This window comes from Cervus canadensis, chromosome 7 (genome assembly GCF_019320065.1).
Source record: "Cervus canadensis isolate Bull #8, Minnesota chromosome 7, ASM1932006v1, whole genome shotgun sequence".
NCBI classification, from domain to species: Eukaryota; Metazoa; Chordata; class Mammalia; order Artiodactyla; family Cervidae; genus Cervus; species Cervus canadensis.
This window is the reverse complement of record NC_057392.1, coordinates 14,618,490-14,646,388: the sequence shown is the minus strand read 5'-3', so window position 1 is coordinate 14,646,388 and position 27,899 is coordinate 14,618,490. Positions and strand designations below refer to the sequence as shown.

General features: G+C 38.3%; 1 protein-coding gene across 1 annotated transcript in view; it reads right to left on the bottom strand.

Annotated features, from left to right (window-relative positions):
• ACAD11 (acyl-CoA dehydrogenase family member 11) overlaps positions 1–27,899 on the bottom strand; it is a 99,308-nt gene that overhangs the window by 64,649 nt on the left and 6,760 nt on the right. Inside the window, exons 2-5 of the mRNA XM_043474398.1 lie at positions 17,591–17,690; positions 14,493–14,618; positions 13,315–13,476; positions 10,803–10,967 (exon numbers count right to left, since the gene is read on the bottom strand). Coding sequence (XP_043330333.1) covers positions 10,803–10,967; positions 13,315–13,476; positions 14,493–14,618; positions 17,591–17,690 — 553 coding nt within the window. The remainder of the gene's footprint in view (positions 1–10,802; positions 10,968–13,314; positions 13,477–14,492; positions 14,619–17,590; positions 17,691–27,899) is intronic.

Sequence of the window (27,899 nt, the reverse complement as noted above, 5' to 3'; positions counted from 1 at the left end):
CAGGGTCTTTTCCAATGAGTCAGCTCTTTGCATCAGGTGGCCAAAGTATTGGAGTTTCAGCTTCAACATCAGTCCTTCCAATGAACACCCAGGACTGATCTCCTTTAGGATGGACTTGTTGGATCTCCTTGCAGTCCAAGGGACTCCCAAGAGTCTTCTCCAACACCACAGTTCAAAAGCATCAATTCTTCGGTGCTCAGCTTTACTCAGCCATAAAAACGAACATATTTGAGTCAGTTCTAATGAGGTGGATGAATATAGAGCCTATTATACGGAGTGAAGTAAGTCAGAAAGAGAAAAACAAATACCTTACATTAAGGCATATATATGGAATCTAGAAAGATGGTACTGATGAAATTATTTGCAGGGCAGCAATCAAGACACAGACACAAAAAAACGACTTTTGGACATGGGGGTGGCAGGAAGAAGAAGGTGGGATATATGGAGATAGTAACATGGAAAGTTACACTACCATTATGTAAAACACATAGCCAATGGGAATTTGCTATGTGACTCAGAGAACTCAAACCAGGACTCTGTAATCACTAGAGTTGTGGGACGGGGAGGAAGATGGGAGGGAGGATAAATGGGGAAGGGACATATGTATACTTATGGTTGATTCATGTTGATGTTTGGTATAAACCAGCACAATTCTGTAAAGCAAGTATCCTTCAAGCAGAATATAAATAAATTTAAAATTAAAAAAAAGGCGGGGGGGAGACAAGAATACACAGAAGAACTATACAAAAAGGTCTTAAGAACCTGCATAACCATGATGGTATAGTTACTTACCTAGAGCCAGACATACTGGAATGTGAAGTCGAGTGGGCTTTAGGAAGCATTACTATATACTAGTGGAGGTGACGGAATTCCAGATGAGCTATTTCAAATCCTAAAAGATGATGCTGTTAAAGTGCTGCACTCAATATGTCAGCAAATTTGGAAAACTCAGCAGTGGCCACAAGATGGGAAAAGGTCAGTTTTCATTCCAATTTCAAAGAAGGGCAGTGCCAAACTATATTCAGACTACCATACAACTGAGCTCATTTTACATCATAGCAAGGCAAAGCTCAAAATCCTTCAAGCTAGGCTTCAACAGTATGTGAACCAAGAACTTCCAGATGTACAAGCTGGATTTAGAAAAGGCAGAGGAACTACAGATCAAATTGCAACATTCGCTGGAAGCAGAGAAAGCAAGGGGATTCCAGAAAAGCATCTACTTCTGTTTCATTGACTACACTAAAGCCTTTCTCTGTGGGAAATTCTTAAGAGAAAGACCACCTTACCTTTCTCCTGAGAAAACTGTATGCAGGTCAAGAAGCATCAGTTTAAAAAAAAAAAAGAAGCATCAGTTAGAACCTTAATGGAATAATGGGCTGGTTCCAAATTGGGAAAGAAGTACGTCAAGGCTGTATATTGTCACCCTGCTTATTTAACTTCTCTGCAGAATACATCATGCAAAATGCTGGGCTAGAGTCACAGGCTAGAATCAAGATTTCCAGAAGAAATATTAACATTTTCAGATATGTAGATGATACTATGCTAATGGCAGAAAGGGAAAAGGAATTAAAGAGCCTCTTGATGAAGGGAAAAGAAGAGAGTGAAAAAACTGGCTTAAAAACTGGCTTGAAAGTTTTCAACATTCAAAAAACTAAGATCATGGCATCTGGTCCCATCACTTCATGGCTAATAGATGGGGAAAAAGTGGAAATGCTGGCAGATTTTTTTTTTCTTGGGCTCAAAAATCACTGTTGACAGTGACTGCAGCCATTAAACTAAAAGAAGAAAAGCTATGACAAATCTAGACAGTGTATTAAAAAGTAGACTTCACATTGCTGACAAAGGTCCAAATAATCAAAGCTATGGTTTTTCCAGTAGTTATGTACAAATGTGAGAGTTGGACCGAAAAGAGGGCTGAGCTCCAAAGAACTGATGCTTTTGAACTGTGGCACTGTAGAATACTCTTTGAGAGTCCTTTGGACAGCAAGGACATCAAGCCAGTGAATCCTAAGGAAAATCAACCCTGAAATATTCATTGGAAAGGCTGATGATGAAGCTGAAGTTCCAAAACTTTGGCCACCTGATGCAAAGAGCCAACTCATTGGAAAAGACTCTGATGCTGGGAAAGTTTGAGGGCAGGAGGAAAAGGGAGTGACAGGCAATGACATGGCTGGATAGCATCACCTAATCGAAGGACACGAGTCTGAGCAAATTCTGGGAGATAGTGAAGGACAGGGAAGCCTGGCATGCTGTAGTCCACGGGATTGCAAAGAATTGGACAGGACTTAGCAACTGAACAACAACAACATTCATTTATGACATTTTTCACAAGTAAGCTGGCACAGAGGGAACATATCTCCACATAATGGCAGTCATTAATGACAACCTACAGTTAACATCATACTAAAACAGTGAAAAGCTGAAAGCATTTCCTCTATGATTAGGAACAAGACAGGGATGACAATTCTTATTATTTTTATTTAATATAGTATTGAAAGTCCTAGTCATAGAATTCAGACAAAATAAACAAAAGGAATTTAAATTCAAAAGGAAGAAGACTATCACTCTTTGCAGATGACAAACACTATACATACAAAATCCTAAAGATGCCACCAGAAAACTACTAGACCTCACCAGTGAATTTGGTAAAGCTTGGTAAAGCTACAGACATAAAATCAATACACAGAAATCTGTTGGTTTTCTATACACTAACAATGAACTATCAGAAAAAGAAATCCCTGGTGGCTCAGTGGTAAAGAATCTGCCTGCCAATGCAGGAGACATGAGTTTAATCCCCAATCAAGGAGGATCCAACACGCCGCAGAGCAGCTGAGCCTGTGGCCACAACTATTGAGCCTGTGCTCTAGAGCTTGAGAGCTGCAAATACTGAGCCCACGTGCCACAACTACTGAAACTTGCATGCCCTAGAGCCTGTGCTCTGCAACAAGAGAAGCCACTGCGATGAGAAGCCCATGCCCTGCAACTAGAAAGCAGCCTCTGCTCCCAGCAACTAGAAACAAGCGACTGCAGTAAAGAAGATTCAGCATAGCCAACAAATAAATAAATAAAATTAAAATCAATGTACTTAAAAAAAAAGAAGGAAGAATCCCATTTATTATTGCATCAAAAAGAACAAAATACCTAGGAATAAACCTATCTAAGGAGGTAAAAGACCTGTAGTTGGAAAACTATAAGTCACTGATGAAAAAAATGAAGATAACACAAACAGATGAAAAGATGTACCATGTTCTTGGACTGGAAGAATTAATATTGTTAAAATGACCATTTTAACTCATTTAACTATGAGGGTTTCCCTCGTAGCTCAGTTGTTAAAGAATCTGCCTGCAATGCAGGAGACCCAAGTTTGATTCCTGGGTTGGGAAGATCTGCTGGAGAAGGGATAGGCTACCTACTCCAGTATTCTTGGGCTTCCCTTGTGGCTCAGCTGGTAAAGAAGCCACCTGCAATGCAGGAGACCTGGGTATGATCCCTGGGTTGAGAAGATCTCCTGGAGAAGGGAAAGGCTACCCACTCCAGTACTCTGGCCTGCAGAATTCTATGGACTGTATAGTTTGGCCTGAAGAATTCCATGGACTGTCTCATGGGGTCACAAAGAGTCAGACATGACTGAGTGACTATCACTTTCACTCTAGGCAAGGTACAGATTCAATGCGATACTTATCAAAATACCAATGGTAGTTTTCACAGTAATAGAACAAATAATTTTAAAATTTGTATGGAGGGAATTCCCTGGTGGTCTAGGGGTTAGGACTCCATGCTTTCACCACTGAAGGCCTGAATTCAATCCCTGGTTGAATTGAATTATGATACCACAAGCTGTGCAGTGTGGCCAAAATAAAATAAAATTTTTATGGAAACACGAAAGATCTGGAACAGCCAAAGCAATCTGAGAAAGAAGAAAAGAGGTAGAGGACTCATGCTCCCTGTCTTCAGACAATACTACAAAGCTATAGTGTCATATCATCAAAACAGTATGGTATTGACACACAAAATACACACATAGATCAATGGAACAGAATTGATAATGCAGAAATAAATCCATGCCCAATTAATCTATGAGAAAGGAGGCAAGAATATACAATGGAGAAAAGACAGTCTCTTCAACAACTGGTGCTGAGAAAACTGAACAGCTACATGTAAAATAATGAAATAAGAATATTTTCTCATACAAAAACAAAAATAAATTCAGAATGTATTAAAGACCTAAATATAAGCCTGGAAACAAAACTCCTAGAGGAAAATACATAGAACACTCTGTGATATAAACTATAGCAATATTTTTTCAGATCTGTCTCCTAAGACAAAGAAAGTAAAAGCAAAACCAAACAAATGGTACCTAATTAAACTTAAAAGCTTTTGCACAGCAAAGGAAGCCATCAAAGAAATAAGAAGACAACCTGTTAAATGGGAGAAAAATATTTGCACATGATATGACCAAAAAGGGGTTAATACCCAAAATATATAAACAACCCATACAACTCAATATTTTTTTTAAAAGTTGATTAGGGACTTCCCTGGTGGTCCAGTGGCTAAGATTCCACAATCCTAATGTAGGGGGCTCAGGTTCAAGTCCTGGTCAAGGAATTAGATCTCACATGGCACAACTAAGAATTTGCATACTGCAAGGACTGAAGATTCCACGTGCTGCAACTAAGACCCAGAACAGCCAAAGATAAATATTTAAATCTTTTTTAAAAATATGATTTAAATTGGGCACAAAACCTGAATATACCTTTTTCTAAAGAGGACATGCAAATGGCCAACAGGCACGCAATGTTCAACTTCGCTAATCATCAGGAAAATGCAAATCAAAACCACAATGAGATATCACTTCACATCTGTCACATGGCTATCAGAAAAGAGAACAGAAATGGCAAATGCTGGTGAGAATGTAGAGAAAATGAACCCCTCATATAATGGTGGGAATGTAAATTCCTAGTATTATTGAAAACAGTACGGAGGTTTCTCACAAAACTAAAAACAGTACCATCATGTGTGCTGTACTGTGCTGAGTTGCTCAGCTGTGTCCGACTCTTCGTGACCCCATGGACTATAGCACGCCAGGCTCCTCTGTCCATGGGGATTCTCCAGGCGAGAATACTGGAGTGGGTTGCCATGCCCTCCACCAGGGGATCTTCCCAATCCAGGGATCAAACCAGGGTCTCCTGCATGGCAGGCAGATTCCTTACCAACTGAGCTACCAGGGAAGCCCTAGTACTATCATATGACTCAGCAATTCCACTCCTGGGTACCTATCTGAAACAAAACAAAAACACGGATTTGAAAATATACATGCATCCACTGTTCACACCAGCACTATTTATAATTATAATGGTCAAGATATGGAAGCAACCTAAGTGTCCACCAACAGATGAATGCATATAGAGGACGTGATATACATATACAATGGAATGCTACTCAGTCATTAAAAAGAAGGAAAGTTTGCCATTTGCAACAACATACGTGGACTTGGAGTATATTATGCTTAGTAAAAGAAGTCAGACAGATAAAGACAAAGGCTGCTTGACATCACTTATATGTGGAATCTAGAAAATAAAACAAACTAATGAATATAACAAAAAAGAAACAGATTCATAGACTCAGAGAAGAAACTACTGGTTACCCATGGGGAGAGGGAAAGGGGAGGGGCAATACATTGGTAGGGAATTAAGAGGTACAAACTATTATGTATAAATAAGCTATAAGGACACATACACAGGGAATATAGCCAGTATTTTATAATAACTATAAATTGAATATAACCTTTAAATACCATGAATCACTATACTGTATATCTATAATACTGTACATCAACTATACTTTAATTTTTAGAAAGTAATAATTTTTCTTGGTAATGGCTTAGGAAAAATGTCACCCAGCAGTCTGCATAAAGGAGAGGACTGAAATATCTCCAGCAATATCAAGGGAACTTCCAGGGGTATGTAATCCATATAAAGCAGCTTGTGCTGAAAAGTGACTAAAAAGACAAAAATGAATCAAGTCTAAATGCTGAGAGGAAGAGTCTAGATGTAAAAAGCAACTTGACAGTTCAAGAATAGAAAAGATTTGAAAAGGGGATTAAAATTTTTTCACAGATTTTATAGAGAGAAGTTAGAGCCTAGATGAAATTATGCAGCAAAAATATGTCCCAAACCCTATTAATCTAACATTATGACTTTATTCTGCAGCAAAAATATGATGAATCAAGATCAGGGTTGGAGATTATATATACAGTCAAGAGTTGAGAAGATTCTGGAATAACATGAAAGCTAAGGTCAGGAAACTTTCTAACTCTTACATTATTTTCACACACATTCATTGTCAAAAAATTATTAACTCATTGATAATAAATAAGGTAGTTTTTTAAATGACTGATCATGCCAAAATAGGCCAGGCAGGGTGAGAAGTCAGATGTAGTCATAAGGGGTTCAGGAATTCTAAAGTAAGAGCAATCAAATTTGTAGCATCTCAGGTGAGGTATAAATAAGAGAACTGGAAGGTAGTGAAAAGAAAAGTGAAAGTGTTAGTCACTCAATTGTGTCCAGCTCTTTGTGATCCCACAAACTGTAACCTGCCAGGCTCCTCTGTCCATGGAATTCTCTAGGCAAAAATATTGGAGTGGGTTGCCATTCCCTTCTTCAGAGGATCTTCCTGACCTGGGGATAGAACCCAGGTCTCCCACATAGCAGGCAGATTCTTTACCATCTGAGCCATCGGGGAAGCCCAGAAGGTAGTGAGGATGTGGTCAAAGACAGGGTTTAAGTTTCTAGATTACCAAAATTGACTAGTTCCAGAGGAGATGAGAAGCAGGACAGCATGGAATGAAGTCAGTAGGCCTGTGTTCAAAACCTGATTTTATGACCAAAGAGCATATTAAGGGTATCTAAAAATATTTGTAAAATAAAAAGATTGGAAAAAACACATCCCCATATCTTTTATAGCGATAAAATTCAATTTTATAAGTAAACTTTTTCCCAACTACACTGGCATCTTAGAAATGATGGGGGAATTAAAAGGAAAAAAAAATCCATTAAAAATACATGTTGCTTTGCATATCAAATCTTTTTTTCATAAGAAAACATATAAAATGCTGCAAGGCAGATGACTTCCGAAGAACCAGTGTACTTATATTTATCTAAAATACATCTGACTACTAATTACTGAAGGCAGATGAAATACCTATGGGTTTATCTGTTCCTAATTAAGCATATTTATCTTTGAAGCTTAAATGGCAATATGTATACTAAACTCCAAAATCTTAAACATTTCTCTGCCAGATGGCTGATTTATATTTGGAAAGTTAACAATCTTTTCCAGCAAAACTGGAGTTCTTTTTAAACATTTCATTGAGCATGTTGTTACTGAAACACTTGTTCAAATATCCTTCAAATACTTTATGTATCAGTAACTAGAAAATAACTTGGGATTGTGAAACTGAGTAACATGGTTCAGTTTTTTTTATTCCCTTTAGTAATTTTCTACTGGCTTACCAGACACATTCCTGGATGGTTTATCATTCAAAATTGCTTTTGTTTTCTTCCTTAATTACTGAGTTTTCTGATGACAAAACTAAAATGAACTATTGCTTGGGGAAAAAAAATAAAACATCAAACCTTAAACATCACAGGAATGTAAATCCTAAGCCTCCTATAATCCCATTCCCTATACCACTGTTTAGGTTTTAGTACATATGTACTAAAGAGTAAAGATTTTGTTATAATTTTTTTTAAAATAATAGAACTTGATAGGATATCTTAGAAAACTAGAATATAAAAACAGAGGGGAAAAGAAGAAAAGAATTAAAATAAGGTCAGCATCAGCTCCATATCAATTACCTCATTTTAGCTTCTTGGGAACCCTGATTTTGTTTTTTCCCCCCAATTCAAAATGCAGGGGAGATCGGGATGGGGAATACGTGTAACTCTATGGCTGATTCATATCAATGTATGACAAAACTCCCCCCCAAAAAAAAAAAAATAAAAAGAGAGATCAGAGGGACAAAAAAAAAACAAAAACAAAATGCACACAATATCAATTTCCTGGCTTTGATAATAATTCACTATAGTTGTGTGAGATCTCTTTGGGGAATGTGCATGATGGATACACAGCTCCCTCTATACTATTTGTATAACTTCTTGTGAGTCTTTAAAGATTTTCAAAATTAAAAGTTACAATAAAAATGGAGGCACAGAGGTGGTGACAGCCATACTACTGGAGAACAGAAATTAAGCATAAATAAATGAGATAGAAACAGTTACTTAGTGATTAATTATAATCAGTTCTTTTAGCATAGATTCATTCAGAAACATGCAACTGCTGTGTAAATGAGTAAGATGCATTTACTGCTTTCTAGGAGGTTTAGCTGACTCATTGGAAAACACCCTGATGCTGGGAGGGATTGGGGGCAGGAGAAGGGGATGACAGAGGATGAGATAGCTGGATGGCATCACCGACTCGATGGACATGAGTTTGGGTGAACTCTGGGAGTTGGTGATGGACAGGGAGGCCTGGTGTGCTGCGATTCATGGGGTCACAAAGAGTTGGACACAACTGAGCGACTAAACTGAGGAGGTTTTATTCTAGAAGGTCCCCATTTACTCAGCAGTTACCATACAGGCTTTAGAAAAAAAAGTAAGAAAAAATTAAAGATACAATCCTTACCCTCAAAGGAAAAATAAAAAGCTTTCAATCATTTTCTTAGGAATATGTATAGCTGAGCACAAACATACACATACTAAACTTGTTATAATCCTGGGACTGATATTTGTTTGTGAAGTACCTTCATGAAAAAGAAAAATAGTCTAATTTCCTACTTATTTATGAAATTTTAAACTATTAGTCAATATTTTATTGAATAATTATAGTAAATTATTGACTAGAATTAATTTGTAATGTTTCATATCTTTTAATGTCAGTCCACAGTGGATATCTTTTCCCTCTTTGACTAGTCTTAGTTTTATTGTATGATATACTTTAGCACTTGAGTATGATTTGTTCTCTGCTGTTACCACAGTTGTCTTTTCTCTCCATCTGTATTTTGAGCTCATTAAGAGCTGTTTTTCCTTCTAACTCTATGTTTCAGGGCACACAGTTGGTAATAAATAAATGCTAGTTGATTGGTACTTTGCCAACTGTGTGTTACTTCTATAAAAAATTAGCTACCCATATTTATATGAGACAGAAATTGATTAAATTTTATATCACTAATAATTATGGGATTACTGGGTATAAAGTAGAAGACATTTTACTAGCCATTATATAACCCTAAAACATAAAAGACATATATATTTAAAACAGAAAAGTTATATGTTACAAATTAGCATTGCCTCCACAGAACTTAAGAAAGATGATCTTTGTATGGTAACTTGAATTTTATAAGAAATGGTTTTCTAACATGAGATTAAATACAAAAAGGAAATAACTATTTTGAACTTACTGCAGTCTGTTATCACTTTCAGCATACTTAGTATTTAATTTCAGCATATTTAAACATCTTGGTAGAAAACACATAACAAGTAGATTTAGGTCTGAAATTTTCCTTTCTTGATTAAGTAATGAAAGAAAAGTACTACAATTACAGAAAACATAAAGAACAGTGACCTATTCAAAGATAGGCTCCAAAAATATTAATGAATCAAATGATACAGATAAAATACAGACAAGATCCTGTCTTAAGGCATAAGTTTTTACAAGTTTTCCATGTTACAAATTAGTGATCTTTCAGTTTACTATTCTATATTTAACAAAGTTAGAATTCAGAATCCATCCATGCCATTAACAAAAAGTTACATGCACACATATACATATAATTACATATACAGAAATTAAATATCCAAACTGACTTTTCTATGAAAAATTTTCGGTTTTGATGGTAAATATGTGTTTATATTTGAACTTTCAATAGATATAGTACTACTTTGAATTATGACAACAATAAAATTTATAATGCTATTTTCCCCCATCCTCTTCCTACAGGAAAAGAACATGAAACCTAGAAGCGCAGCACGTGAATTTAGAACAGCTCCTCTTGCCCTACAACATCTCAGCATTCTGAGAAAACTAATGAACCCAGAAAATTCTGCCCTAAGGAGGAGGATTCAGGGAACTGTAAATCTTTCACATCAGTGTTAGAATACTAAGGGCCAAATGTCTTGCCCAAAGTCATGTAGGTAAAGAGAGAACTGAAGTACTTTCTTTAGTCCCACCACACTCTTTCAATTCTAGGCCTCACTATGCTCAGTGGAGGAGGATTATAGTTTTGATTTGTTTGTACTCTTTTTGAAAATTACACTCTGTACATTTATACAGAGCAAGGTTCCATTAACTTCATACATGTTCTTTTGAAGCCTCAAAGGAATCTTTTAGAATTGTGTCCTCTCTGAGCTAATAATAATCAAATTAAAAATTCTTCATCAGATAGGGGAAAGTAATGAAAATGAACCAGAAGTAAGAGCAAGAATATGGATAAGCTAAATGTATTTAGTAGTTGAAAAACATCTTTGAAGAAAATAGCAACATGTATGTAAATTCCCAAATTCTTTTAAAGTAGTTTACTACTTTATGAGTAGAGGCCAGTATGAGACTTAGCCTTAAAGATAAGATGCCTATGCCAGAAAATCTACAGGACTCATTTCCAAAATTGTGAGCAGTGAAGACAGTCTTGAATGTAGAGGAAGAATGGGGATGGTTTGGGCTTTTTCAGCACTCTAGGGGAACATCTACTTAGTACTTGTATCCCAAGTCAGACATACTCAATTTATTGTAAACAGGGCTTCCAATACCTCTTTAGGGTGGAAAACTATGTTATCTAGTTTGAAATCTCCATGAATCAAATTTTCTTCATTGTCATTATCTGGCAAGTTTTTCATTAGCCAGTCAGATAGCTGGTTCATGGCAGGGATGTCCTGATGAGCTGCAGCTTGATATTGCTTTGTCCAGGTTGATACCTAAAGATAAATAAATTTTAAAAATGACAGAGCTGAAAGTAGGAAATAAGATTCAGCAATTTTAAAATTAAAACAAAATTCAATATATCAAATTTGGGTTCAGTCTTAAATACTCAGGAAAAATGCCTACGATACTTACCTTAGTCTCAAACACTCACATAGGCCTAAAAACTTCAACACTTAAGTTTTTCTTCCATCTAATTCCATTCTACTAACCTAGACTTTTATCAGGGGAAAAAAAACACTGGCCTATGAATCAAGAGGTGGAAGAAACATGAACAACTTCAGATATGCAGATGATACCACTGTAATGGCAGAAATTGATGAGGAACTAAAGAGCCTCTTGATAAGGGTGAAGGCGGAGAGTGAAAGAGCTGCTTAAAACTAAATAAGGGGAAAAGGTGGAATTAGTGAAAGATTTGCTCTTCGTGGACTCTAAAATCACTGTGGATAGTGATTGCAGCCATGAAACCAGAAGACGATTGCTTCTTGGCAGGGAAACTATGACAAACCTAAACAGTGTGTTGAAAAGCAGAGACATTACTCTGCTGACAAAGGTCTGCATAATCAAGGCTAGGTTCTTCCCAGTGGTCATGTATGGTTTTGAGAGCAGGACCGTAAAAAAAAGCAGAATGCCAAAGAATTGATGCCTTCGAACTGTGGTGCTGGATAACACTTCTGAAAGTCCCTTGGACAGCAGGGAGATCAAACCAGTCAATCTTAAGAGAAATCAACCCTGAACACTTGTTGGAAGGACTGATGCTGAAGCTGAAGCTCTAGTATTTTGGTCATCTAGTACGAACAGCCGACTCATTGGAAAAGTCCCTGATGCTGGGAAAGAGTGGGGGCAGAAGAAGAGGGTGTCAGAGAATGAGATGGCTGGATGGCATCATCAATGCAATGGATGTGAACTTGGGCAAACTTCAGGTGATGGTGAGGGACAGGGAGGCCTGGTGTGCTGCAGTCCATGGGGTCGCAAAGAGACGGATACTACTCACGACTGAACAACAACAGGAATCAAGAGATGTAGGTACTAGCCTTTATATGGCAATTATTCTGTAGAAGGAAAAAAAATAAAGAACAAACACATATACCTACAGATGAAAAAAAATAGAAAATTTCTGAAAGGGTCACAAGAAACAAGTAGTCTCTGAAAAATGTAATATGGGGATTAGAAAAAGAAGGGAGATTTTTATTTCTCATTTTAATCCCCCTTTTTTTATTACCCATAGAATCTTCTAAAGAATCTTTGAAATATATTATAGACATGAAAATGCAAAGTTTTTTTTCATATTTTTCTTAGAATTGAATGCAATTAAGTCAACCTATTCTCAAAGTCCTCCACCAATTGAAATAATATTTACCTACTTATCTCCCTCTCTACTTTCTAAGGCATCTCTGTTCAATTTAGTACAGTAAAGACCTTCATCTTTGGAGTCACAGAGAGCTGGGTTTAAATTATGTTTAAGCCACTTATTTGTACGTTACTTAATACCTGCAAGCCTCAGTTGCCTCATCTGCAAAATGAGGGTATTAATATCTATGTAATAGGATTGTTACAAAGATTAAAAAACATTGGGTCTATAATTCATCTAGCATGGGAACTGGTATATAGTGAGTATTCTTTCAACCTTAGTTCCTGTCTCTCTTCCTTCTGCCCCCTGAAAAAGACATATGTACAAATGGAAACAGCCTCATACTTATCTGGTCTTGCTGTTCCTTTGATGTGAAATGCTCATCATCTTTTCCCTATCACTCTAGATTTTATTCTTTCTTAAATATATAGTACAAGACATACCTTTCATAGGAAGCTTTCCCCAACTTGAGCAAGGGCATTCTTGTATCTACCCTCTGAATGGAACAGCTCTCATGATAAGTAACAAGACAATTTATTACCAGATTACATACTTTTCTATACCATTTTCAAGTTTCATGTAAATGAGTTTCATGTAGAGGTGTCTCAAAAATGTTAAGTTCCTTTAAGGGAAGAATTGATTTCAATTTTCTTGAAGTTTAACACAGTACTTAGCATGTATTAAACATACTTATATGCTTAACAAATATTTGTTAAACTAATTTAAAAAGGGAAAATTGTATAGAAAATGTATTGGTAAAATAAAAGAGATAGAAATAGCTTTAAATTTGCATTTATATACATGCTGTCAGTTACAGAAGCTTTTGCTGATCTAAAAAATATAAAATTATTTTATGCTTAAAATAAGTCAATCTGAAGGTTCAAAGTTATAGCCAGATTTCAGAAAAGGATAATAGGTCTTTATTTTAATTAAAAATGTATATTTTGTTTCCAAGAACTTGAGAAGAGAAACTCTTTGTGTGGATGCCTTACCTGTCTTTTGCAATACCCAACACCTCTACCATATCCTTCCAGCTGCAATGACTGTATATTCAAAGAATGTAACTGAGCCAAGGTTTCTATCATGGCCACATAGATGGCTGAACGTTCTGCTGGGCTAACTCCAGGAATTGTGAAATCATAAAAAATTCGGCCCTATGGAAGCAATTACAACAGTTAATTTAAAACAAAATAAATCTTTTCATACCAATTATTTGCTGTGTCATCATACTCTGTTTTCTACAAAAAGATTAGGTACAGTTTTACAACCAAAACCAATTCTTTGTAGAATGTGCCAGGGCTTCCCTGGTGGCTCAGATGTTAAAGAATCTGCCTGCAATGCAGGAGACCCAGGTTTGATCCCTGAGTCAGGAAGATCCCCTGGAGAAGGAAATGGCAATTCACTCCAGTATTCTTGTCTGGAGAATCCCAAGTACAGAGGAGCCTGGTGGGCTACACAATCCATGAAGTTGCAGAGTCAGATACAACTAAGCAACTAACACATATATGCCACAGGGGAGATAGGAGGATACACCAAGATTAACTTACAGGACAAAAACTACTCTCAAGTAACATTTTACCAAATAAAAAATCTTAAAACAATTTGGATTTATTGTTATTAATGGATTGATTTTTTATTTGGAGTAGTTTCTTTCCCTCTACTATCTGGATAGTTTAGTTATTGCCATTACATGTCTCTTTACTGACACCTACAGGAAGAATAGACCAATATGCTGTAATTAGTAAACCTGTTCCTGGTTTACCTCTGGTTTATCACTCAAATTGTGTTCTCAAATTAGAATGAAAGTTTAATACAAGATAGGGAATACAGCCAGTATTTTAAAATAACTCTAAGTGGAGATTGTGAATAACTATTTAATACATCTGTAACATATAATATTATACATTAACTATATCTCAATAAAAAATAATTTAAAAAGCAAAACAAAAATCAAAACTTCCATAAAGAACCAATCCTGCTGATACCTTGGTTTCAAACTTCTAGCCTCTGGAAATGAGAGGATACATTTCTGTTGCTTTAATAAAAAGAAAAAGTTTAAGCCCTTGCAAAGCAAACTACCTAAAATACTGACTGATAAACTATCATTTATTAACATGTAATTTCACAACTAAAAATAAAAGCAACAAGGTGCAATTAAGTGTTAATTTACCTGTACATGTTCCATCACATAAAATTCTGTTCCAATGACAGACGGATCACTGCAGTATAATAAAGGTTTGGGAACGGGGAATCCAATTGAAAACAAGGCTTTCTGGACTTTAAATTCTCTATCAATCTAAATAAGATGATAGATAATTAAAAATCAGAAATATAGATATTTAATAATTAATTGTGAGCTAACATTAAGGCTAGAAATTAATTTTAAAACACTATCAACAAATATAACAAACAATATAACCCAGAGGATAATAGTTTCCTTAGTATTGTCCATAAAAGTAGTCTTCATGCTATTATTACAATTATAAATTAGGATGGCACTTGCAAAAGAGTCAGACGGAACTTAGCAACTAAAACAAAAACAACAACAAAAATTGCTAATTAGGCTAAAAGGACAGGCGGACATGGAACAATAGACTGGTTCCAAATAGGAAAAGGAGTATGTCAAGGCTGTATATTGTCACCCTGCTTATTTAACTGATATGCAGAGTACATCCTGAGAAACCCTGGGCTGGAAGAAGCACAAGCTGGAATCAAGACTGCCGGGAGAAATATCAATAACCTCAGATATTTAGACGACACCACTCTTATGGCAGAAAGTGAAGAGGAACTAAAAAGCCTATTGATGAAAGTGAAGGAGGAGAGTGAAAAAGTTGGTTTAAAGCTCAACATTCAGAAAACTAAGATCATGGCATCTGGCCCCATCACTTCATGGCAAATAGATGGGGAAACAGTGCAAACAGTGTCAGACTTTATTTTTTTGGGCTCCAAAATCACTGCAGATGGTGATTGCAGCCATGAAATTAAAAGACGCTTACTCCTTGGAAGGAAAGTTATGACCAACCTGGATAGCATATTAAAAAGCAGAGACATTACTTTGCCAACAAAGGTCCATCTAGTCAAGGCTATGGTTTTTCCAGTGGTCGTGTATGGATGTGAGAGTTGGATGGTGAAGAAAGCTGAGCGCCGAACAATCGATGCTTTTGAACTATGGTGTTGGAGAAGACTCTTGAGAGTCCCTTGGAATGCAAGGAGATCCAACCAGTCCATCCTAAAGGAGATCAGTCCTGGGTATTCATTGGAAGGACTGATGCTGAAGCTGAAACTCCAATACTTTGGCCACCTCATGTGACGAGTTGACTTACTGGAAAAGATCCTAATGCTGGGAAGGATTGGGGGCAGCAGGAGACGACAGAGGATGAGACGGCTGAATGGCATCACCGACTCAATGGACATGGGTTTGGGTGGACTCTGGGAGTTGGTGATGGACAAGGAGGCCTGGCGTGCTGCAATTCATGGCGTCGCAAAGAGTCGGACATGACTGAGCAACTGAACTGAACTGATGCATGGGGCTTAATCTGATAATATGAAGGTGACAATTTCTGACCATAATATTTTGCAGATATCATTAAAAAAAAACACCCTTTTTTTAAAATCAGTCCCTGCTTGCTGACTCGCTCTTGCTCCCCATCACCAATCCCTCTCCAGTCCACCATGGGGCTCAGGCAAGTCTCTATTTCAATGCTCTGGGCACAGTCAACTACAGGGTACTGGGGGAGGCCTGTGGGTGCTGGTAGAAAGGAAATGTACCCACTCCGTCTGGAGATCAATGGAGGTACTTGTTTTCAAGGCAGTGGTGCAAGGATTCTTCCTGGTACCCAGGGCTGCTGTGGAGCTCAAGATAACTACTGGGTAAGAAGACAGTGAGAAACAACTTGGTACTGACACAGAAGCTCAGCTAAGATAGGAGAAGAAAAGGCCTTCCTCAACCAGGACAGATGTACACATTTATCACTCAGAACCCAGGGACACAGCTTATAGCAGAACACTGATGCCAACTAATCTGCCTGTAAAGTCCCCTTCTCCAGACTCAGGCAGTGGTGGCTGATCACTTCTAAGGAGAAGAAACCATGCAATTCACTTTGACCAGAGGGATAAAGCAGCCACTGCTGCAATAACTAGAGCAGGGAAATGACTAAACCCACAACCAAAGTGAGAGCAGTCAGAGATGCCAATAGCTATAGAAAGAAGCTTTCTGGTGCTGTGAATTAGGGGTGGCAAGGGGTGATGGAGGCTGGTCATAAAGTAGATGTCAGTGTGGGAACACTGCTTTTTTCCAATGCAGATCTGGGAAAATGAAAGGAGCTGAAACAAAAGTACTTTAGATGGTTGGGCTGAAAGCATATGTTATGTTCTGATGTCTTCTAGATATCAAGGGTATTACCATGAAGAGAGACAAATCCAGCTGTTTACTGGGGCATAAATCTCTCCCTGCAGGTGGGGATTCTCTTTCACCCATGCCTTGTTGAGGCTTAATAAAAGTTACTGAACTTTTTCGATCTTAAGCATCCAGGTCACTTCATTTTCTGGGAATATCATAGTCAGAATCTGCATTTTCCATTACTGTGATATTAAACCCACCTTTCAGTGGCCCATCTCCAGTCAGTTGGGGTTGGGAATCATGTATAATCTGTTATACATGATTATAATAATATCCAAAATATGCATCATGATTTTAATGTTCTTTTCTCTAAAAATCCATAGATATTATGTTTTCTGAAAAGAGTCAGTTTTGACAAAAATCTTTTATAATTCTCACTGTCTAAGATTTACAGCATATTATGATTATTCAAATATTTATTTTTATCACCAAAAGATCAAAGGATTACTACATCAAATATATTAAAGTATTCAGTGAGTAGATATTGTTATAAGATATAATAATGTGCCTTTTAAAACATACTTTAATCAAGGTTCAAAACATCTATAGATGAGCAGCTCTGAAAATATTCACCAGATGACTACACTTCTAGCTGACTATACAAAGGAATCAAATCCACAAGAGGACTGGATAGTGCTCAAGATTACCAGCTTAAACACAGCCTTAGATTTCAAACTCAAATCCATGATAAAAACAAAAAGGGGTGGGGGGGAATACAATTCAAGTGAAATTTTCATCTAAGAAATAAAATGCATTCTCTATATTTAACAATTGTGAGAGTACTTTTAAAAGCAATTTAAATTGTTTCGTGTGTATAAAATGCATTTATTAGTCAACAAGGAATTTAACACTGCATTTGCATACCATACCTTATGTGCTTTAGGAAGAAGTAAACCAGGTGGTTTTTTTCTGAGTACATATTCTTGAAAGCCTTTCTGGAGATGAAAGGTTGGATTGGACTGTCCTGATCTAGATAAGAATAGAGAAAAGGTCAATAAAAAGATATATTTTTCTTTTTCCCCACATTCTGCTGAAATTTCAGAAGAAAACACAAAATGAAAATTAATCCACTTCAACTCTAGAAAGCCAAGAGGGGTGCTACCAGCAGCTGAGAACATCCATTTTTGGATTGTATATAGCATATGGTAACACAGTGGCAGCTGGAAAAGCTATAATCTACACAGGTAGAAGAGAAGATCTTGCTTCCTGCCTGCAAATCATGAGTTTTATCAGAAGTATCCCTAGAGAAACGTCTAGATCTAAGTAGAGAAAGGCTTGGAGAAGAGATTTTAGGGGATCTGTCAGAAAATTAATTAAAGGATGCTGGAACAGCTGTTCCCTCATCTGCGATTGGAGAGAGAACCCCAAGTAGAGCTCTCTGAAATGGGAATTCTGATAAGCAAGGTCCTAGAGGGGATATCTGGGCCAGGGGAAGTGCAATAGTGCCCCAGGTGACTCACAGACACACTGACTTTCTTGCTCTGTGGACAGAAATTCTCACATGGGCTAAGAAAATACACTCCAGCTGCCAAAATTATTTCATCTATACCTTCACTTACCCAACTTTTAAAGAATTCAAGAGCATGAAAGAGAGGCCATGAACTAAAAAAGCAGAAGGATTAATCCCTGAGGTATAGGTAATAAGAGAAAGTTAAAAAACATTTTTCTCTGAAGTTTTGCCCTAAGCTTCCAGCCTCCATCTGCAAAGAACAAAAGCAGATTGAATACAGCAGCATCTCCACTTTCCACATCTTACTCAGATAAGCAAGACCCATCCTCTCTAGCAATCATACTAAAAAGCACCATCTAATCCTGGGTGAGCGCCTTTAAGCATAGGAAAGTGAAGATCATTGCAGTAGTGTCAGCAAACGGGACCACATCAAGCTGAATTGTTAATCTTTTTAAAATATAAATTCATTTATTTTTGGCTGTGCTGGGATTTCATTACTGTGGGAGCTTTTCTCTAGCTGTGGAGAGTGGGGACTACCCTCTAGTTGTGGGCATGTGCTTCTCATTGAGGTGGCTTCTCTCGTCGCAGAGCACAGGCTCTAGGCTCACAGTCTTCAGTAGTTGCAGTGCAAGGGCTTGGCAGTTGAGGTTCCCAGGCTCTAGAGACCAGACTCCCGGGCTTAGTTACTCTGTGGCATGTGGGATCCTCCTAGATCAGGGATCAAACACGTATCTCCTGCGTTGGCAGGTGGATTCTTTACCACTGAGCCACCAGGGAAGCCCCCGTGTTGTGTATCTTGACATGGAACAATTTATCTGTGATGCTCCAAAGAGTCAAGTTGCAATGAACCTTACAAAGACAATTCTTAATGCCAAATGTCTGCTTGGATGCATTTCTGATAACGCAGTCATATAGGAAGCACTGGCGTTTTGTGATGGTAAATGACCAAGGCAAAATATAAGAGGAAAACTAAAAGCTATTTATTAAATATATAATTACCATATGACCCAGCAATTTCACTCCGACATATATATCCAAGAGAACTGAAAACACATTCAAACAAAAAAGTGTACATGAATATTCATGGCAGCTCTATTCTCAACAACCAAAAAGTAGAAACAATCCAAATGTCCACCAACAGATGAATGGATAAACAAAATATGATATATTCATATAATGGAATATTCCTCAGCCATAAAAGGAATGGAGTTCGAATACATGCTAAAATGGATTGGCTCTGAAAATATTATGCTAAGTGAAAAAAAAATAGTCACCAAAGGTCAGATATTATATGATTCCATTTCTGTGAAATGTTCAGAATATGTAAATCCATAGTGATAGAAAGTAGATTATTGGTTTCTAGGGGATGGGCAGAAGGGGGAACTGTGAGATAAGGGTTTCTCAGGGTGATGGAAATTTCCTGGAATTAGATAGTGGTGATGACTGCAGAATATTGTGAATTAATAAAAACCACTAAATTATACACTTAAAATAGTTAAAATTTTAAGTTTAACATAGCATGAAATTTATCTAAACAGATAAACACACAAACAAACAAAACTCTACCAAACTAAAAGCATCTCCTTCGAGCAAGTATCTACTGTCCATGGTTCTAACAAAGACAAAAAGAAAAAAAACACAGAATCCCTGCAGGGGAAGACCATCACCAACACTGTGTACTGTGAACAAAGTACTGGCTACATTTAACCACTCTAACCATCAGGCCATCATGAACCTGATGGTATCAATATGGTAAGAATCATCAATGAGCCAAAGGTCATAACTGTTCTTTAGGACTTGAACAAGACATTTAATACTAAAAGAAATGGGTTGATTTATAACCAAACGTGAAACTTGATTTGGCGAACCTTAATTACAAAGATGGAATCTTTGCATTTAAGTGTTCAGTTAGGAACACTCGTTCGGTAGACTCATTTGACTAGACAAGAAATCTCAAAGACTCTTAGCGTTGGTTTTACTTAGAAGCACAGGAAGACAGGCGATCCAGTATTCCAGCAGGGTAGCATCAGATGAGTTTCTTCAGTAAGGTCCTTACAGTAGGTCTATGCAGCAGTCTAGGATCTACCTTATAACGCCTGTGTCCGCCTGTGTCCCTCTGGGGATAGCTCAGGTTTGAAGGAATGAGATCACAGTGGATGGGTGTGGGTGTCACCCTGGCTTAGAAGCCTCACGCTCTACACCATGATGGCTCCATCATCTCCAGAAGCAGTCCTCTAGCAAGAGACATGACCAATTTTAAGAACTGACTAAACGTAGAAAAGCCCCAAGTTAAGCCTAAAATATCTGACTAGATACTTACGTTAAGCATAAAATATCTGACCAGATACATTTATAAGCCTTCCAGTTCAGATGCAATTTATCAAATAGATGTTATTTTCACCATAAGTGCTCTTGCTTGGAAACACAGCTGACACTCCACCTTACTAAGTTTCCAGAGTAACAGAGCTAGAAAGTTAATTTGTCTGTAGAACAGAAGAAAAGTTTTTTTTTTTTTTTTTAACATTTTTCTCACAACATGCTAGCCTCAGATCCATGATGTAATCCTAGTAGGTGGCTCTATCTGCTTCTCCAAGCTTCCAAAACTTAGATATTCTTGCAAGATTTTTTTCAATAGCAAGAAATTTTTAAAAAGCATCGATCCTGTTAAAGGTCACATATGTTTGCAGCTATGTAGGCAGCCTAAAGGAAATCAGTTCTGAGTGTTCTTTGGAAAGACTGATATTGAAGTTGAAACTCTGATACTTTGGCCACCTGATGTGAAGAGCTGACTCATTGGAGAAGACCCTGATGCTGGGAAAGATTGAGGGCAAGAGGAGAAGGGGATGACAGAGGATGAGATGGTTGGATGGCATCACTGACTCAATGGAGATGAGTCTGAGTAAACTCCAGGAGTTGTTGATGGACAGGGAGGCCTGGCGTGCTGTGGTCCATGGGGTTGCAAAGAGCTGGACACAACTGAGTGACTGAACTGAACTGCAGGTAGCCATCTTGTCCCTTGCTGGAGATAAATTTGAAGTTATTCAGAATTTACTGTTCTTTGATATCACTCCTTTTTCTTTAATTTTGAAACCACTTGTGGAGTCATGACTATTCTGACCAAGTGTACCATAGCAAGCAGTTAATACCAAGTGGACTTAGACCTTCACATCTACTCTTATAATCAGCTTGGTATGTTCACTGAAGTATATGGAATTGAGTGAGCAATGACGCAGGATAACAATCAGCTTGGCAACTGAACTCACAGGCACTGCTACAGCATTCTTTGAAGTAGTAACTTTTGATATTGATGCCGATAGCTCCTCAAATGTATTTGCTGTGGATTAGAGATCGAGAAAAGAGAAGACTAAAAGACTAATATCATGGTGTTTAAGCATAGAAAATATTGAGTATATAGTTCAAAAGACTTAAAAATACAAAGCTAGAGATAAGAAGAGGCAAAATATCCCCCAAAAACTTGCTCCAAACTAGGATTCAGAGCCATGGTAGAAGAGGAGATGTGAAGGCAGAGTCAAAGGAAGTCAGAAGATTCTTGACAATTGCAATGGAAGCAACAAATAGCTGGCCAAGAATCAGATTACTGAGAAGGAAGAATTTAACATCAGCAGAAAGAGCTGGAGAGGGTCCAAAACTCCACCACAGTGTACCAGAGAACAGGCATCATGATAGGTGCTTTGCTGGGCATTTCTTGGAAGTGGTGGCTCATCTCTCCAGAGGTGCCTTTTCTGGATCCATGACTGCAAAAATCAACCAATTTGAACAAAACACAATACAGCACATTCCACAGAGTCATGAAGTTTGAAGGACTCTGATTTCTAGGAAGTTGGTTCAGTGACAGTTTCAAAAATCATTATTTGAGCTGCTTAATATATGATTTATAATTAATATATTAATTAAATTATAACTATTTAGCATATTAAAATTATAGACATTTGTCCTTTTCATCATAGGGGACTGGAGTGCAAAACTAGCAAGTCAAGAGATACCTGGGGTAACAAGCAAGTTTGGCCTTGGAGTACAAAATGAAGAAGGGCAAAGGCTAACAGAATTTTGCCAAGAGAATGCACTGGTCATAGCAAATACCCTCTTCCAACAACACAAGAGATGACTCTACAAATGAATGTCACCAGATGGTCAATATCAAAATCAGATTGACTAAATTCTTTGCAGTCAAAATGGAGAAGTTCTACACAGTCAGCAAAAACAAGACCTTGAGCTGACTGTGGCTCAGATCATGAACCCTTTGTGGTAAAATTCAGACTTATATTGAAGAAAGTAGGGAAAACCACTATGCCATTCAGGTATGACCTAAATCAAATGCCTTATGATTATACAGTGGAGGTGATAAATAGATTCAAGGGCCTAGATCTGGTAGACAGAGTGCCTAAAGAAATATGGATGGAGGTTCATAACATTGTACAGAAGGTGGTGACCAAAATCATCCTCAAGAAAAAGAAATGCTAGGAGGCAAAGTGTTTGTCTAAGGAGGCGTTACAAATACCTGAGAAAAGAAGAGAAGCGAAAGGCAAAGGAGAAAGGGAAAGACATACCCAACTGAATGCAGAGTTCCAGAGAATAGCAAGGAGAGATAAGAAAGCATTCTTAAGTGAACAATGCAAAGAAATAGAGGAAAACAATAAAATGGGTAAGACTAGAGATCTCTTTAAGAAAACTGGAGATACCAAGGGAACATTTCATGCAAAGATGGGCACAATAAAGGACAAAAATGGCAAGGACCTAACAAAGGCAGAAGAGATTAAGAAAATGTGGCAAGGATACACAGAACTGTATTAAAAATGCTCTTAATGACCCAGATAACCATGATGGTGTGGTCATTCACCTAGAGCCAGACACCCTGGAGTGTGAAGTCAAGTGGGCCATGGGAAGCATTACTACAAACAAAGCTAGTGGAGGTGATGGAATTTCAGCTGAGCTATTTCTAATCCTAAAAGATGATGCTGTTAAAGTGCTTCACTTAATATGCCAGCAAACTTGGAAAACTCAGCAGTGGCCACAGGACTGGAAAAGGTCAGTTTTCATTCCGATCCCAAAGAAAGGCAACACCAAAGAATGTTCAAATTATCGTATAATTGCACTCATTTCACATTAGCAAGATTATGCTCAAAATTCTTCAAGCTAGGTTTCAACAGTATGTGAACCGAGAACTTCCGTATGTACAAACTGGATTTAGAAAAGGCAGAGGAGCCAGGGATCAAGTTGCCAACATACGCTGGATCATAGAAAAAGCAAAGAAATTCCAAAAAACATCTACTTCTGCTTCGTTGACTACACTAAATCCTTTGACTGTGTGGATCACAACAAACTGTAGAATATTCTTAAAAAGGTGGGAATACCAAACAACATTACGTGTCTCCTGAGAAACCTGTATGCAGAAGAAGCAGCAACAGTTAGAACTGGATGTGGAACAATGAACTGGTTTGATATTGGGAAAGGAGTACATCAAGGCTGTATATTGTCACTCTGCTTATTTAACTTCTATGCAGGGTACATCATGTGAAATGCCAGGCTGGATAAGGCTCAAGCTGCAATCAAAATTGCTGGGAGAAATACAAACAACCTCATATAAGCAGATGATACCACTCTAATGGCAGAAAGCAAAGAGGAACTAAAGAGCCTTGATGAAGGTGAAAGAGGAGTGAAAAAGTTGGCTTAAACATTCAAAAAGGAAGATCATGGCATCCAACCCTATCACTTCTTGGCAAATAGATATAGAAATAATGGAAACAGGGTCAGATTTCATTTTCTTGGGCTCCAAAAGCAATGCAGATGGTGACTGCAGCCACGAAATTAAAAGATGCTTGCTCCTTCAAAGAATAGTTATGACAAACCTAGACAGTGTACTAAAAAGCAGAGACATCACTTTGCCGACAAAGGTCCATATAGCCAAAGCTATGGTTTTTCCATACAGCTCTTACATGTATGGATATAAAAGCTGGACTATAAAGAAGGCTGAGTGCTGAAGAGCTTTTTTTTGTGTTCAAACTGTGTTGCGGGAGAAGACTCTTGACAGTCCTTTGGACAGCAAGTAGTTCCAACCAGTCAGTCTTAAAGGAAATCAACCCTGAATATTCATTGGAAGGACTGGTCGTGAAGCTGAAGCTCCAATACTTTGGCTACCTGATACGAAGAGCTGACTCATTGAAAAAGACTCTGATGCTGGGAAAGATTGAAGGCAAGAGGAGGAGGGGTGACAGAGGATGAGATGGTTGGATGGCATCATTGACTCAGAGGATAGGAGTTTGAGTAAACTCAGGGCTATAGTGAAGGACAGGAAAGCCTGGAGTGCTCCAGTTCATGGGGTTACAAAGAGTCAGACATGACTTAGCAACTGAACAAAAACAACAAATAGACATCTGTATACTTAAATACACACAGACAAAGAGAATAATACAGGTTCATTTTATCCACATAATAAATAAGTAGAAAGTCTATTCATGTCAAAACACAAAGCTCTTTTTTATATTGGCATCAGTTGTGGGGAAAAAAAAAAGTTAACTCGGAGTACTTAGAATAAGACTGCTTATCCCCACTGCCAAACACCTATCTCTTCCTACTTCCCATCACTCATGGCACTGCTGTCTGAAAACCACCAGGACTGGTCTCATTATGCTCTTTATCTCTGTTTATGTTATCAAAAAAACAGACCTACATGCTCATGTCACCACTTATCCACTGCATTCTAATTCCCATAAGGCTTTATACAGTCCTTATTTAGTCTTCTTCTCTCACTCCGACCCTCCTGCCCCCAACTCCCAACACCTTTACATTGTGCACCCTGGAACTCACTGTCTTTCAGCACCACAATCACATACAGCTCCAATCTCTTCTCCGAAAGGACCCCTCACCTTCTTGCTCTAACTAAAACCTGAATGTTCTATGAGGATCCTGTTTCCCTTGTCTCTTATGTGGTAGATTTTGCCCCCCATCACTCATCCAGTGACCTGGAAATGGAGTCTGTGTCCTTCTTGATCCTCACTGCCAGTTCCAGGCTCTCTGCCCTTCATCCTGTTTAAACACCTCTCCCCCAGCTTTGAATTTCCTGTCATAGAGACTCTGCCACCCTCTACCCATTCTTGTTACAGTCACCCACTAATTCATAGATCGTTCTCCCTCAGTGCCTAAGGATTTTCACTCTTTGTTGTTCAGTCGCACAGGCATGACTGACTCTTTGTGAACCCATGGACTGCAGCACGCCAGGCTTCCCCGTCTTTCAACACCTTCCAGAGCTTGCTCAAACTCATGGCCATTAAGTTGGTGATGCTATCCAACCATCTCATTCTCTGTCATCCTCCTCTCCTCCTGACTTCAGTCTTTCCCAGCATCAGGTCTTCTAATAAGCTGGCTCTTTGTATCAGGTGGCCAAAACTCTACCCCCATCCTAATTATTAATGGCATCAAAATCCATAAAGATATTCGTTCTTAGGCCTATCAGCTCCTTGAATTCTCACCTCCAGTGATTATACTACCTGTTACTCATTCTATGGGACACACTGTCGTGGTGGTGGTAAGTCGCTTCAGTCATGTCTGACTCTTTGTGACCCTATAGACTGTAGACCCCCAGGCTCCTCGGTCCATGGGACTCTCCAGGCAAAAATACTGGAGTGGGTTGCCATGCCCTCCTCCAGGGTATCTTCTTGAGCCAGGGATTGAACCAGCATCTCTTCTGTCTCCTGCATGGGCAGGTGGGTTCTTTACCACTAGCACCACCTGGAAAGCCCTGGGACACACCTTATATCTTATCAATATCAACAACTCAAGCATGGCATTATCCTATTTTTTAAGCATTTCTAACTCTGATCAAAATCTCTTTTCACTCACACACCTAGTACCTCAATTTCAACAATTCTTTGATCCCTGGACCTACCTACCAACCATTAATCATACTACCTTTCCATGGCCTTCGGTTCCTCCCTTTCCCCATGATATCCATCCTTAACTAGCTTAAATTCGATGATCAGTTACATAACTATTCCCCTGAATACATCTTTAATAAACTTGCCCTCTCTTACCTCATGTTATTTGCTTGGAGTCCCCCGTCCTGGTTAAATCTGCATTCATATAACTGAATATAGTTGGAGAAAGAAACACACAGCCATAATTATTGTTTAGGTTAGGTCCACTAGAAGCAGATCCTGAGAGATTTGTGCGCGAGTGACTTAGTAAGGAAATGCTTAGGAAACCAATAAGGAATTGAGAGAAGCAGGTCAAGGAAGGGGAGAATGCTAAGCAAAATTATGATCTGAGACAAAGTTCCTTAGAAGGTAACTTCAGCTTGATTTAATGATAAAAAGGGGACTCTACAGGGTAAGGTACACCTGAGAGCTGTCTTATCTCTAAAACAAAATAGTGGGAATTTCACACTCCTGAACCCACGAGTCACTGGTTAAGAGCCATCTTGGGCACTACAACATTCAGGGCAAAAGAGGCTCCAGAAGGCAAGGACAGTCTGTAAAAGAGCCATATGTGCTGGCTACTTGTGGCAGAAGCCACCAAACCAGGGTATACATGGTAACAGTAAAATCCAAGAGAATCTGGGCAAAGGATCAATAATACCTACTAAAATAACTACTCTTACTTCAAATTCATGACTATGAAACTCAAAGTGAACCATGCTGCAATCAAAATATATTTCCTTAGTCCTTTCATTCATTTCCCATGCTCTTAGATGACTATTTCACAATTCCTCCTCTCCCTTCAAACCTCCAATATTTTCTTCCACCATCTTCACTCAGCTGATTTACCTAGCTTCATATTTCACAGAGAAAATGTGAACAATCAGGTGAGAACTTCCACAAGGTTACACTACCATTTCTATGGCATAGAAGCATCTATATCCATATACTCTCTCTTCCCTGCAGAGTCTGTAGGAGAATGTCTACATTTCTTTTGAAGGACAATTCCTCTCTTGTGAATTAGATCCCATTCTACTCTTGTCTACTCAAGGACCTCATTCTAGCCTTCTCTCTTTCCCACATTTTTCGTTCTGTCTTGGATCACTTGCATCAGCATACAAACACGCTACCTTTTTCTTTTTTTAAAGACTTCTCTTGACCCCACTTCCCCTTCTACATAAAACACTTGGTCGCTCAGTCATGTCCGACTCTTCACAACCCCATGAATCGCAGCACGCCAGGCCTCCCTGTCCATCACCAAGCGTCCATGCCATCCAGCCATCTCATCTTCTGTTGTCCCCTTCTCCTCCTGCCTCCAATCCCTCCCAGCATCAGGGTCTTTTCCAATGAGTCAATTCTTCACATGAGGTGGCCAAAGTATTGGAGTTTCAGCTTCAACATCAGTCCTTAAAATGAACACCCAGGACTGATCTCCCTTAGGATGGACTGGTTGGATCTCCTTGCAGTCCAAGGGACTCTCAAGAGTCTTCTCCAACTCCACAGTTCAAAAGCATCAGTTCTTTGGTGCTCAGCCTTCTTCACAGTCCAACTCTCACATCCATACATGACCACTGGAAAAACCATAGCCTTCACTACATGGACCTTTGTTGGCAAAGTAATGTCTCTGCTTTTTAATATGCTATCTAGGTTGGTCATAACTTTCCTTCCAAGGAGTAAGCATCTTTTAATTTCATGGCTGCAATCACCATCTGCAGTGATTTTGGAGCCCCAAAAAACATAAAACATTTATGTATACCCCTTTTAGAGCAAGGAGTATAAACTCAAAATGTTTACACT